This window comes from Schistocerca americana, chromosome X, assembly GCF_021461395.2.
Source record: "Schistocerca americana isolate TAMUIC-IGC-003095 chromosome X, iqSchAmer2.1, whole genome shotgun sequence".
Classification (NCBI taxonomy): Eukaryota; Metazoa; Arthropoda; class Insecta; order Orthoptera; family Acrididae; genus Schistocerca; species Schistocerca americana.
Genome location: NC_060130.1, coordinates 895,720,985 through 895,735,933, shown reverse-complemented (window position 1 = coordinate 895,735,933; position 14,949 = coordinate 895,720,985). Strand labels below are relative to the sequence as shown.

Here is a 14,949-nt window from a genome sequence, read left to right as displayed (position 1 = left end):
ATTTGTCCACCGTTCCACTTTCGAACTGCCCGGAGGAAAAGCGAGCACATAAATCTTTCTGGGTGAACTGTGATTTATCTTATTTTACCATGATGATCATTTCTGCCTATGTAGGTGGGCTCCAGTAGAATATTTTCGCAATCAGATGAGAAAGTTAGTGATTGAAATTTCAGGAGAAGATCCTGCCGCAACGAAAAACGCCTTTGTTTTAACAATTGCCACCACAATTCAGGTATCGTGTCCGTGGCACTCTCTCCACTATTTCACGATAACACAAAACGAGCTACCCTTCTTTGGACTATTTTGATGTGCGCTGTCAGTCCTATTTGATGCAGATCCCACAGCAATACTCCAGAAGAGTACAGACAAGCGTTGTGTAAGCAGTCTATTTAGTAGACCTGTTGCACGTTCTAAGTGTTTTGCCAATAAATCGCAGTCTTTGGTTTACTTTGCCAACAACATTATCTATATGATCGTTCCAATTTAAGTTATTCGTAAGTGTAATTCCTGAGTATTTAGTTGAAGTTACAGCCATTAGATTTGTGTGATTTATCGTGTAACCGAAATTGCGCGGATTTCTTTTAACATTCATGTGGCTGACTTCACACTGTTCGTTACTTAGAATCAATTGCCACTTTTCGCACCGTACTGATATCTTGTCTGATTCATTTCGCAATTGGTTTTGGTCATCAGATGACTTTACAAGAAGGTAAATGACTGCATCATCTGCAAACAATCTAACAGGGTTGCTCATATTGTCTCCTATGTCGTTTATATAGATCAGGTACAGCAGGCGGTCTATCTACAATACTTCCTTGGGGAACGTCAGATATTTCTTCTGTTTTACTCGATGACTTTCCGTCAATTTCTGTCCGCCTCCTTAGCTAAGTGGTCAGCGCGCCTGACTACCACGCAGCGGGTCCGGGTTCGACTGCCGGCCGGGTCGGAGGTTTTCTCCGCTTGAGGGGTGTCCTCGTCATCATTTCATCATCATCAATACAAGTCCTCCCCCCTCCCAATGTGGCGTCACCTGAAAAGACTTGCAACACGGCGGTCAAATTTCCCCAGCAGGGGACTCCCGGCCATCAATGCCATACGATCATTTCATTTCATTTCGGCAGTTACTAAGAGCTGTGACCTTTCTTAGGGGAAATCACGAATCCAGTCACACAACTAAGGTGAAACCCCATAGGTAAGCAATTTGATTAGAAGACGCTTGTGAGGAACGGTGTGGAAAGCCTTCTGGAAATTTAAATAATATGGAATAAATTTGACATCCCCATCGATAGCACTCAGTAATTGATGAGGATAAAGAGTTAGTTGTGTTCCACAAGAAGGATATTTTCTGAATTGATGCTGACTATTTGTCAATGAATCGTTATCTTCGAGGTAATTCATAACGTTCGAACACAGTATATGTTCCAAAGCCCTACTGCAAATCGACGTTGGTGATGTGGGTCTGTAATTTAGCAGGTTACTTCTATTTCCTTTCTCGGGTATTGGTGTGACTTAAGCAACTTTCCAGTCTTTAGGTATAGATATTTCGAAGAACGAGTGGTTTTGCATGATCGCTAAGTATGGAGGTATTTTATCCGCATATTCTGAAAGGAACCTGACTGGTATACAATCTGGACCGGAGATCCTACCTTTATTAAGGGATTGAAGCTGCTTCACTATACCGAAGATATCAACTACTAAGTTAGCATGTTGTAGATGTCTTAGAGTAGAGTTGTGCAGTATTTACTTCACTTTGGTGAAGGAATTTCGGAAAACCGTGTTTAGTAACTCTACTTTAGTGGCACTGTCATCAGTGACATCACATTTATTATCGCGCAGTGAAGATACTGATTGCTTCTTGCCGCTGGTGTACTTCACATATGACCAGAGTCTCTCTGTGTTTTCTGCCAGATTTCGAGACAGGGTTTCGTTGTGGAAACTAATAAAAGCAACTCGCATTGAAGATAGCGCTAAATTTCAATCTTCTGAAAAACTTCGTCAGTTGCAAAGTTAATTACAAAAGTACATACAGCCCCAGTGGTTTCCTGTGAAAACCACTCATAAAAACTGTAGTATACGAGCTCAGATTTACGTTACAATAACTTTAGATATACTTACTTTCACTGTCAGTGATCTTGTCGATATGATCACAATGCAAAAACCACACGTCAAGCAAATTATGTTACAAAATTTGCAGACACAAATCTCCTTCAATCAACTAGCAAACACTCCGCTCCGATTGTTGCTTTGAATGCTGTAAACTACTGCTGCATTGCACTACATTCGTATAAATACACCAGTGTTGTTCTCTTTTTCACTGCTTACTTATCGTTTATCATTACTGTGATAAAGGTACTAATCACTGTGTCCAGTAGCAAACAATCATCATCCATCTGGAAACAGTTGGTTTATTATGAGCACAATATCCACGCAAACCGAAATATTAGATCCTTCAAGCCAGAAAAACATTACAAAATAATTCAAGAACCATAGTTTCGGACGAGAAATATTCTTAAGTGTGGTCTGGCGCGTACTCAAGACTATTACTAGTCGTCAGCACCACCTGCAATATCACTGAGGATTTAGAGTCTATCAAGCAAGGCTACATTGTCCAATAAAAGTTCCTGGCCCGCCCGGCTAGCCGCGCGGTCTAACGCGCTGCTTCCCGAGCGGAAAGGTGTGCCGGTCTCCGGCACGAATCCGCCCGGCGGATTAGTGTCGATGTCAGGTGTGCTGGCCAGCCTGTGGATGGTTTTTAAGGTGGTTTTCCATCTACCTCGACGAATGCGGGCTGGTTCCCCTTATTCCGCCTCAGTTACATTATGTCGGCGTTTGCTGCGTAAACACTGTCTCCACGCACGCGTACACCATAATTACTCTACCACGCAAACATTTTGGGTTACACTCGTGTGGTATGAGACGTTCCCGGGGGGTGGGAGGGGGGGGGGGGGTCCACTGGGAGCCGAATCGCACAATAACCCTGGTTTCGGTGTGGCCTGTTGTGGGGTTGTGAACCACTGAGGGCTACAGCGGGACGAATCCTCTCCGTCGTTTCTAGGTCCCCAGTTTAATACGCAATAGACGCACAATATACAAACGTTCCTGAATTATGAACCTTTTGGTGGGCAACTATACGAGTGTATGCAATAAAAGTCCATGGAGGAGCAACAATGCGACGCGAAAGTGGTAAGTCTGGCGGAATACTCTCCGAAGGCAGCTGGCTGGTACACACTGGAATGTGAACTGGAATGTGAACTGCCTTAGCTCCGCTCTGCAGACTGTTTTATTGTCCTTCTGTAGTTTGTTTCGCGGACAGTTGGTGCGGCCAGCAGTAATGATAAGCCTTTACCGGCGCCCTTGGTCGAGACGAGGGATTCGCGTTACTGATTTTATCGACATCTTTAGCTTGCGATGATATAAGAGTAATAACAATTACTATTCGTATTATTGTTCGCTGAATGGAATTCCCCTCCAGTGACCACACCATTTTACAAATATACATTATGAATATGAATAACTCTATCGTACGGTATTGTTTTTATTGTATCTTTGTTCTGACGTCACTTGAAAAGGGCAGCGTATGTGGAAATTAGATACCAGCCAAACATGTCTATGAGACTTCATGTATGTGTATCACTGTATCACAATGATTCTAGAGCTCCTTATAGCACATGTTATCACCGTGCCCTATTTTTTAAATACTTTTTAAAACACTTTAGCTTACGCACATGAGCGGAGAGCCCATGTCTCTTGACCTGTAATTCGTTTCCGAAAGAAATGTCTAGGTTTTACTTATGATTGTCCTCTGAGCGACAGTACAGACAGGGGAAAGACGCTGTTCGCCTATACGAGCATAATGGAAACTTGAGTCCTGGAACCCTGTCGCCACACTTTTCGTAGTTTTCAAGGGGACCGTAAGAAAGTTCCCTCACCGATTTGATTCATATTGACAGGCTGTGTAGGGTACGACTAGAACTTCGACATACGTAAATAGCAAGTCTCAACTCTCAGCCGTTTCGAGAAAATCGAGTTTGAACATGTTGCCCGTGCTTATATACTTCGAATGGTCGCTAATAGCCAAGGATAAGTCTGTGGATTGAATCTCGCTTCCCGTACTCTTTTCTTATTTCATTTCCACATAACTCTAATAACAGACATCCGTGGTACGTCGCGAAATTGTCTGATGACTGAGAACCGCTTACGTATGTAACCCTAGTTTGTTTCGCAATAGACACACTGAAAAACCATACGTGTACGAAGCTTCGGCGTTCGTTACGAGTGCTGTGTGTCGCAACAATTATTGTTACCCATGATTATATGATCAGTATCATCCTCATTCGTACAATGCTCCACAGGTTACGCATTATACTTGCCACACATGTAGATAAAATAATATAAGTAAAATGACTGTAATAATTTGATTGAAAGTTCTTCTGTCTCCATTTTTTCCAATCTCATTGTGAAAACCTTTTCTCCTTTTTTGAAGATAAAGGCTATGAAAATAATAAATGAATGATTCAACAGAGACAGTTTTCGCAGTCATAATAATTACGTGAGAAGAAAAAAGGAGAATTGCAGGCAGGGACATTAGATCCATGGGCTTGGCGCTGCTGAAACTAACCGCGTAACACACTTGGTTGTGGACCTCTCGAGTACTAGTGGTCATACAGAATATACACACATAAAAAAGAGTTTTCCATCACCTCGAGTCCCAGAACTCCTGAAGCTAGACGTTGACTGTGGATGCTGTATCACAGACACATTCCCTTTGACTGTTCAGGGACGTCACTAAACCCTCCAAAAGATGTAAACAACCATGCATGAGCAGCGCCTATTAGACGGAGTTCCAGTCATTCCACCAGGAAGGAGGTACACGGCTGGTGTTGTCTGTAGTTCAATCATGCCTAGACGGTCAACACCGCGGTTCGATCGTGTTCGCATTTTTACTTTGTGTCAGGAAGGGATCTCAACAAGGGAAGTGTCTAGGCGTCTCGGAGTGAACTAAAGCAATGTTGTTCGAACACGGAAGATATACAGAGAAACAGGAACTGTCAATGACATGCCTCGCTCAGGCCGCCCAAGGGCTACTACTGCAGTGAATGACCGCTACCTACGGATTATGGCTCGGAGGAACATTGACAGTAACGCCACCGTATGAATAATGCTTTTAGTGCAGCCACAAGACGTCGTGTTGCGGCTCATACTGTGCGCAATAGGCTGCATGATGCGCAACTTCACTCCCAACGTCCTTGGCGAGGTCCATCTTTACAACCACGACACCATGCAGCGCAGTACGGATGGGTCCAACAACATGCCGAATGGACCGCTCAGGATAGGCATTACGTTCTCTTCACCGATGATTGTCGCATATGCCTTCAACGAGACAATCGTCGGAGACGTGTATGGAGGTAACCCGGTCAGGCTGAATGCCTTAGACACACTGTCCAGAGAGAGCAGCAAGGTGGAGATTCCCTACTATTTTTGGGTGGCGTTATGTGGGACCGACGTACGCCGCTGGTGGTCATGGAAGGCGCCGTTACGGCTGTACGACACGTGAATGCCGTCCTCCGACCGACAGTGCAATAGTATCGGCAACATATTGGCAAGGCATTCGTCTTCATGGACGACAATTCGCGCCCCCATCGTGCACATCTTGTGAATGACGTCCTTCAGGATAACTACATAGAGTGGCCAGCATGTTCTCCAGACATGAACCCTATCGAACATGCCAGGGATAGACTGAAAAGGGCTGTTTATGGACGACGTGACTCACCAACCACTCTGAGGGATTAACGCCGAATCGCCGTTGAGGTGTGGGACAATCTGGACCAACAGTGCCTTGATGAACTTGTGGATAGTATGTCACGACGAATAAAGGGACGCATCAATTCAAGAGGACGTGCTACTGTGTATTAGAGGTACCGGTGTGTACAGCAATCCGGACCACCACCTCCGAACGTCTCGCTGTATGGTGGTACAACATGCAATGTGTGGTTTGCATGAGCAGTAAAAAGAACGGAAATGATGTTTAAGTTGATCTCTATTCCAATTTTCTGTACAGGTTCCGGAACTCTCGAAACCGAGGTGATGCAAAACATTTTTTTGATGTGTGTATAAATACGCGTACAATTTCCAAACTCGATTTTCTCGAAAGCAGTTGAGAGTTTACTTTCGTTGAATGCGTAGTCGTGCCTTACACATCCTGTCAATATGAATCGAATCGGTGAGAGGAAGTTCGTACGGTCCCCTTGTTAGTTTTATTGATATGACAACCGGAATTTGGATGTGCCTTGTTCGGCTTTCTCGTCTGGCCGGCCCAAGTGGCCGTGCGGTTAAAGGCGCTGCAGTCTGGAACCGCGCGACCGCTACGGTCGCAGGTTCGAATTCTGCCTCGGGCATGGATGTGTGTGATGTCCTCAGGTTAGTTAGGTTTAAGTAGTTCTAAGTTCTAGGGGACTGATGACCTCAGACGGTAAGTCCCATAGCGCTCAGAGCCATTTGAACCTTTTTTGAACCAAGTCTTATAGAGTCAAAAAAGTTGTTTTTGGGTGCCACAAAGTAACCATACTTCGTTATATGTCTCCTAAAACGCCGCCTTCGGTAACAGAAGCTTTGAGACTGTTTCTAAAAGAAAGATAAAAGCAATTCCTCTTTATATACATGAAGTATGAAAATATCTCTTCCTTTTGAGACAGACTATTATCAGTGCGACCGTTGTTGTTACGGTTTATAACGTATTGACGACTCTGTAAGACGCTTTTTTTTACGATATCCGCCTGAATAGCTGTGCGTGTTAAAGTGTCGCTTCGGGGGCAGGGAGGTGCGCTGGCTCGGGATCGAATCCGCACGACGGATTAACGACGAGGGGCATTGTGCCCACCAGCCTATATGTGGTTTTTAGGCGGTTTCCCATATTCACCAGGTGAATACCGGGCTGGTACCCAAATCACGCCTCATTTATACGATTCGCAAATAAATTGAAAACTTTTGCTCACTTTCACATAATTCTACACGCGGAGAATTGGGGCACAAGGGTGGGGGGGGGGGGGGGGGGCTAACGAGGTAGCGATAGTAAGAACATCCGGGAACCCCTAACTTATTGTTGTTGTGGTCTTCAGTCAAGAGACTGGTTTGATGCAGCTCTCCATGCTACTTTATAATGTGCAAGCTTCTTCATCTCCCAGTACCTACTGCAACCTACATCCTTCTGAATCTGCTTAGTGTATTCATCTCTTGGTCTCCCTCTACGATTTTTACCCTCCACGCTGCCCTCCAATACTAAATTGATGATCCCTTGATGCCTCAGAATATGACCTACCAACCGATCCCTTCTTCTAGTCAAGTTGAGCAACAAATTTCTCTTCTCTCCAATCCTATTTAATACCTCCTCATTAGTTATGTGATTTACCCATCTAATCTTCAGCATTCTTCTGTAGCACCACATTTCAAAAGCTTGTATTATCTTCTTGTCTAAACTATTTATCGACTACGTTTCACTTCCATACAATGCTACATTCCATACAAATACTTTCAAAAACGACTTCCTGAGACTTAACTCTATACTCGATGTTAACAAATTTCTCTTCTTCAGAAACGCTTTCCTTGCCATTGCCAGTCTACATTTTATATCCTCTATACTTCGACCATCATCAGTTATTTTCGTCCCCAAATAGCAAAACCCATTTACTACTTTAAGCGTTTCATTTTCTAATTTAATTCTAGCAGCATCACCCGATTTAATTCGACTACATTCCATTAACCTCGTTTTGCTTTTGTTGATATTCATCTTATATCCTCCTTTCAAGACACTGGCCTTTCCGTTCAGCTGCTCGTCCAGGTCCTTTGCTATCTCTGACAGAATTACAATGTCATCGGCGAACCTCAAAATTTATATTTCTTCTCCATGGATTTTAATACCTACTCCAGATTTTTCTTTTGTTTCCTTTACTGTTTGCTCACTATACAGATTGAATAACATCGGGGATAGGTTACAACCCTGTCTCTCTCCCTTCCCAACCACTGCTTCCCTTCCATGCCCTCCGACTCGGAACTGCCATCTGGTTTCTGTACAAATCGTAAATACCCCTTCGCTCCCTGTATTTTACACTTGCCACCTTCAGAACTTGAAAGAGAGTATTCCACTCAACATTGTCAAAAGCTTTCTCTAAGTCTACAAATGCTAGAAACGTAGGTTTGCCGTTCCTTAATCTATTTTCTAAGATAAGTCGTAGGGTCAGTATTGCCTCACGTGTTCCAACATTTCTACGGAATCCAAACTGATCTTCCCCGAGGTCGGCCTCTACTAGTTTTTCCATTCGTCTGTAAAGAATTCGTAATAGTAAGTAGTAATTTCCACATCTGTCAACACCTGCTTTCTTTGGGATTGGAATTATTATATTCTTCTTGAAGTCTGAGGGTATTTCGGCTGTCTCATACATCTTGCTCACTAGATGGTAGAGTTTTGTTAGGCCTGGCTCTCCCAAGGTTGTCAGTAGTCCCGGGGGCTCGTGTCGACATATGTCTTTCAGTGCTCTGTCAAACTCTACACGCAGTACCATAGCTCCTATTTCATTTTCATCTACATTCTCTTCCATTTCTATAATATTGTCCTCAAGTACATCGCCATTGTATAGACCCTCTGTATACTCCTTCCACTTTCTGCTTTCCCTTCTTTCCATAGAACTGGGTTTCCCTCTGAGCTCTTGATATTCACGCAAGTGGTTCTCTTTTCTCCAAAGGTCTCTTTAATTTTCCTGTAGGCAGTATCTATCTTACCCCTAGTGAGATAAGCCTTACATTTGTCCTCTAACCATCCCTGCTTAGCCATTTTGCACTTCATGTCGATCTCATTTTTGAGACGTTTGTATTCCTTTTTGCCTCCTTCATTTACTGCATTTTTATATTTTCTCCTTTCGTCAATTAATTTCAACATCTCTTCTGTTTCCCAAGGATTTCTATTAGCCCTCGTCTTTTTACCTACTTGATCTTATGCTACCTTTCATCTCTCAAAGCTACCCATTCTTCTTCTACTGTATTTCTTTGCCCCATTCTTGTCAATCGTTCCCTAATGCTCTCCCTGAAGCTCTCTACAACCTCTGTTTCTTTCAGTTTATCCAGGTCTCATCTCCTCAAATTCTCACCTTTTTGCAGTTTCTTCAGTTTTAATCTACAGTTCATAACCAATAAATTGTGGTCAGAGTCCACATCTGCCCCTGGAAATATCTTACAATTTAAAACGTGGTTCCTGAATCTCTGTCTTACCATTATATAATCTATCTGATACCTTCTAGTATCTCCAGGGTTCTTCCATGTATTCAACCTTCTTTTATGATTCTTGAACCAAGTGTTAGCTATGATTAAGTTATGCTCTGTGCAAAATTCTACCAGGCGGATTCCTCTTTCATTCCTTACCCCCATTTCATGTTCACCTACTTCGTTTCCTTCTCTTCCTTTTCCTACTATCGAGTTCCAGTCACCCATGACTATTAAATTTTCGTCTCCCCTCACTATCTGAATAATTTCTTTTATCTCATCATACATTTCATCAATCTCTTCGGCATTTGCGGAGCTAGTTGGCATATTAACTTGTACTACTGTGGTAGGCGTGGGCTTCGTATCTATCTTGGCCACAATAATGCGTTCACTATGCTGTTTATAGTAGCTTACCCGCATCCTTATTTTCCTATTCATTATTAAACCTACTCTTGCATTACCCCTATTTTATTTTGTATTTATAACCCTTTATTCACCTGACCAAAAGTCTTGTTCTTCTTGCCATCGAACTTCACTAATTCCCATTATATCTAACTTTAACCTATGCATTTTCCTTTTTAAATTTTCTAACCTACCTGCCCGATTAAGGGATCTGACAGTCCACGCTCCGATCCGTAGAACGCTAGTTTTCTTTCTCCTGATAACAACGTCCTCCTGAGTAGTCCCCGCCCGGAGATCCGAATGGGGGACTATTTTACCTCCGGAATATTTTACCCAAGAGGACGTCATCATCATTTAACCATACAGTAAAGCTGCATGCCCTCGGGAAAAATTACGGCTGTAGTTTCCCCTTGCTTTCAGCCTTTCGCAGTACCAGCACAGCAAGACCGTTTTGGTTAGTGTTAGAAGGCCAGATCAGTCAATCATCCAGACTGTTGCCCCTGCAACTACTGAAAAGGCTGCTCCCCCTCTTCAGGAACCACACGTTTGTCTGGCCTCTCAACAGATACCCCTCAGTTGTGGTTGCACATACGGTACGACTATCTGTATCGGAGAGGCACGCAAGCCTCCCCACCAACGGCAAGGTCCACGGTTCATGCGGGGGATCCCTAACTTAAGCATACCAAATCAGTTAGTAACCATGCCAAGCCTGAGCCAGTCCGAGACAGAGGCACCATAAAGAGAAGATTGTTTTTCACGCTCTCTAGATAAAGGGAAAATTGTCTACGAGAACGTTAAGGAGTTTTTGTGTGGAATGTTTTAAGCGTGAGTCGCATGAAATAACGAAGGTTTCCGATTGCAACAATTTCGGCATACCTTTACTTAACTACTTTCGTCTTGGATGAAAAGTTTCAGTTATCAGATGCATTGAATCTCCCCCTACAGAAACTCCAAGAGCACCCCTACAATAAGGGTCTATATTTTAATTCTGTACAAGTGACACCCTCTAGTATTACCCGCACACTAAGCAAAATTTATTAATTTGTGGTAAGATCTTATGGGACCAAACTGCTTAGGCCATCGGTCCCTTAGCTTACACACTATTTAATCTAACCTGAACTAACTTACGCTATGGACAACAAACACCCATGCCCGAGGGAGGACTCAAACCTCCGACGGGGGTGGAGCCGCGTGGACCGTGACAAGACGCCTCAGACCGCACGGCTACCCCTCGCGGTGCACACTAAGCCACCGAGGCACCGACAGATGTGGCGTCGGGTCCCACAAAACTGCGAAATACCTTCGAAGTATATTTAGCAAGAAAAACAAAGAAATCAACTACATTAATTCTATCTAGAACTTCATAGTGTTCCTTGAGAGGGACTACGCTCCTTGTATAACATGTCAAGTTTAATCTTGCCCACGTAACCTAAAAATTGTAACACCAAGCAAAATTAGATTGGAGTCAGTTTAGTTGTTGTTACATGTACTTAGAACCAATGAAGTCCTTATCCACCCGGGAACAATAACTTGTGTTTGATAGATATTTGAGGATTATTTTCACTTAAGACCAGCAAGCAATTTGAAAGCCTCAGATGCCACCATTCTTATCTTATTATTTTGGTGCATGTAGTCGAGGTTAAGGATAATGATAGCTAAAGAGTTTTTTGTTTTACAGCATAGATATTCCTGAAGCATTTTCAAGGAAAAGGTCATTGTCACAAACCCGCCCAAAGAGTACCTTAGGCCAGCTGTATTCTTCCTTCATACGGTGAATAAGTTTGCAAAAACTATAATTAAGAGCTACATTAAAAGTTTCTTTTCAATTTCAGATGCTTGTGCGGAGACTGGGTGATGAAGGGAAGGATATTCTTGATTCTGAGGTCAACATGGACCGTTTAGTTGTTCCTAGACATGACATACTAATGAAGAAAGAAGGTAAATTCGTTCACCTCTACTTTCACTTTCCTCTAAATGTTCTGAAATTTTTACTTGCAAATAAGTTAATATCCACATAATTTATCATCGCACGTAAAAAATACAATCATTAAAGACTGTTTCTAATTCTTTTATCAGTGCGGACGTAGAATATGGTCCTTTGTAATAATTCTTTTTATATGTTTCGCTTAATTTTTTGCAGCTCCTTCCGGCACGGAAACCACAGAAATCAGCTCATTGTGCTCATTAAACTCGTCTCAGGATGGTGAATACGTTAACTTGACTGTCGAAAACATGGCGCTAAGGTATCTTATCTCATTATTATGTTTTTCTTATCATTTAATGTTAACATACCTTGCTTTACATTTAAGATATTGAAATAACTTTTAATGAGATAAACTTTGTAGTTAGTAACACCATACTGATTATATGTATGTGCTACATTTATTACTATTACGTTTAATATATAGCACAATTCTTTGCTTTGTTGTCTGGTAAATTTACTTTTAGAGGCCAACACACAGCAACAATTCAACAAGCCGATATCATGCAGTCATTAAAGATTATAAAACCATTATGATAACATTCTCACTCAGAACCTCGTTAGTTTGTCTTGAAGTTATGTACACAAAATATCGCAAAACATCTTTAACAGATGTTTGTGTTTATTCGCGAGCAGAATATTGCTTACAAAGAACAACACTGTATTATGGGTGACGTGGCGATCATAACGCGCGCTCAACAACTCTTTATTATTTTAATATGTCCAACTACTTCTGAGCGTGTTACACATTTTCTTTGGGTTACAATGATAGAAAGGGTTGAGGACAGTCTGCCACGGCGTTCTTGCTTACTGATACTATGTAAACAACTAAAGGAATCACATTATTGTGTAAGAAATAGTAATCTTGGGCAGTACTTAGAAGCTTTCAACGTGCATGACCATGCTTGGCACGATCGTTTTTGTTATAATCAGCTCTAGATACCAAACATGCAAACTTGTCATTGCTCAATAATCTGTTCATATCACGCTTCTTGGAAGACAATATAAGCATGGGTGCAGCTGAGATTAACTTTGCGAGGAATGAAACTTCCTGCCAGATTAAAACTGTGTGCCGGACCGAGACTCGAACTCGGGACGTTTGCTTTTCGCGGGCAAGTGCTCTACCAACTGAGCTACCCAAGCACGACCCACCATTCGTGCTCACAGCTTCATTTCTTCCAGCACCTCGTCTCCTACCTTCCAAACTTCACACAAGCTGTTCTGCGAACCTGGCTGAATTGAAGCTGGGAGGACAGATCGTGAGTCGTGTTTGGGGAGCTCAGTTTGTTGCCGGCAAGGTAGTTCAGAGTGCTCAGGCAGAGGATTAGCTGCCCTTGGTAATAAAAAAAAACTGAGTAAATGGATCAGCGATGAACTTGAACAAACATCATGGGACGTCCGCACCGAACAAATAAAACGAACAATAACGAACTAAAAGTGAAAAAAAAGTTGGTAGAGCACTTGCCCGCGAAAGGCACAGGTTCCGAGTTCGAGTCTGTGTCCGGCACACAGTTTTAATCTGCCACCAAGTTTCATATCAGCGAACACTCCGCTGTAGAGTGAAAATCTCATTGCGAGAAATGGTCACGTCATTGCGGAGCCCCACTCTCTTTTTAATTCAGATTTTATAAACAAAACATACTTATTACTCAAATATATGTGTACTGATTTGTCGTATGTAGATAATTGGTGGCAAGCTGCTATCATTGGTGAACCACATATACCAGAATCAGTCGTGGAGTTGTACCTCTTCATTATGGATTCAGTGATAGCAAAACTATTTATTGTATACAGTCACAATGTTAAATTCGAAAGACAGCGGTAACGTCACTAAAAATCTCTTCCTTCATACTTTGAGGCTCGAATTCAAATTGCTGTGATTTGTAAATCCTGGCGTTCGCTTGACATTACATCCGTTTGAAGTGATTAGAAATCCATTACACTATTTACTTGCATGTCTGTATGAACAGCCATGAATCACGATTGTAAGGCGTCCGAAATATTTCCAACTATTCCACTATTATTTATGGCACTTCAATCAGTTTGATAGTTCACAATCCAACACGGCCCTTTCAGAGTAATCATTGCATACTGTTGGCTCACTCATATTTCCCTGTAGCTACATGTACATGTGCTGTTTGTAGTGGTTAAACTTGATGAATCGATTATGTCTCTCTACACAAGAGCCATAACCAATTTACAGTCTATAGACAAATGGTGATGCAATATTTCCTGACGTTGAAGTTAAACTCACCAAAACTTCTTACTCATTTATACAAGAAGTTTTAACTTGTCAAAATCGGATTTATATTCTACCTGAAATATTTATTCCAATGCATGTATTCGACACCTCAAAACAAACATCTCCACAATCCTTTAAAATGTATTCTGTAATAATGTTGTTCCGACGTATATTCTTTGTACTTCGTTATAATGTTTCCTCTTCTGCTATACGATCCTTGCATCTAATAGTTTCCGGACGCCATATTTGTTTACAAAATGTGACAGCATACATGTGATGTGTTACGACCGTGAGAGGAACCTGTGACACCTGGAGGTACCCTATTTCACTTATTTTGTTTTTACCGTTTGATATACGTTTTTGTCAAAAGAAACCCGAAACCATGTTCTGAAATAGTGTTTTGTTTTTCCACTAGACAGTGCCACAAGTTCCTCCAAAAATTCGTAACACAACACACACACACAAAAGCCATACTAACAAATGTATATCCACCTGATGATGGAGGTTTAAATCTTTGAAACGAGTTGTGGAGATAAATAAACAGTGACTGGTAACAGTGAACTTGTTCTTTCATTGAATGTCAATAACAGTCACGGTAAAGCCTAAACTACGATGTTTGCATTTAAATTATGCTTGCCCTCGCGTCCACACTTTACAGTGTCATAGTAATATTTTTAGCCTGTAAATCGTGGCCCACGTCTCTTTCCTAGTTCATAACTTCCGTTAATAGATCTTCTTCATTAGTCAGACGTTTTGTTTTCTCAACACACTGTGCCACTGGATCGTGTTTGTGGTGAATTACATTCGTCGTAGCGTTGTTATTACATCAGACAAAATGAAAAAGGCAGAAGGAACTTCGTCTAGACCCTTAACAGTTCTGCTCGATGTCTTCATAATAGTTACGTGGCGCAATGTTTGTGGTGTTTCGGTAAATACTTGTAATTTCCTTTTTGCAGTGTGTAGATGGAATCAGCCGGAACAAATGTCGATTATCATACATCTCATACGAACCTCGGCGTAAAAAGATAACGTCGGTTTGTTTCTCGTTTGAAACAGCCTCCTTTTTTAAGTGGGG

The 14,949-nt window shown here is 42.0% G+C and overlaps 1 protein-coding gene across 1 annotated transcript in view; it reads left to right on the top strand.

Annotated features, from left to right (window-relative positions):
• Nucleotides 1–14,949, top strand: part of LOC124556380 (gamma-aminobutyric acid type B receptor subunit 2) — a 328,860-nt gene that overhangs the window by 150,935 nt on the left and 162,976 nt on the right. Inside the window, exons 12-13 of the mRNA XM_047130343.1 lie at nt 11,484–11,589; nt 11,792–11,894. Coding sequence (XP_046986299.1) covers nt 11,484–11,589; nt 11,792–11,894 — 209 coding nt within the window. The remainder of the gene's footprint in view (nt 1–11,483; nt 11,590–11,791; nt 11,895–14,949) is intronic.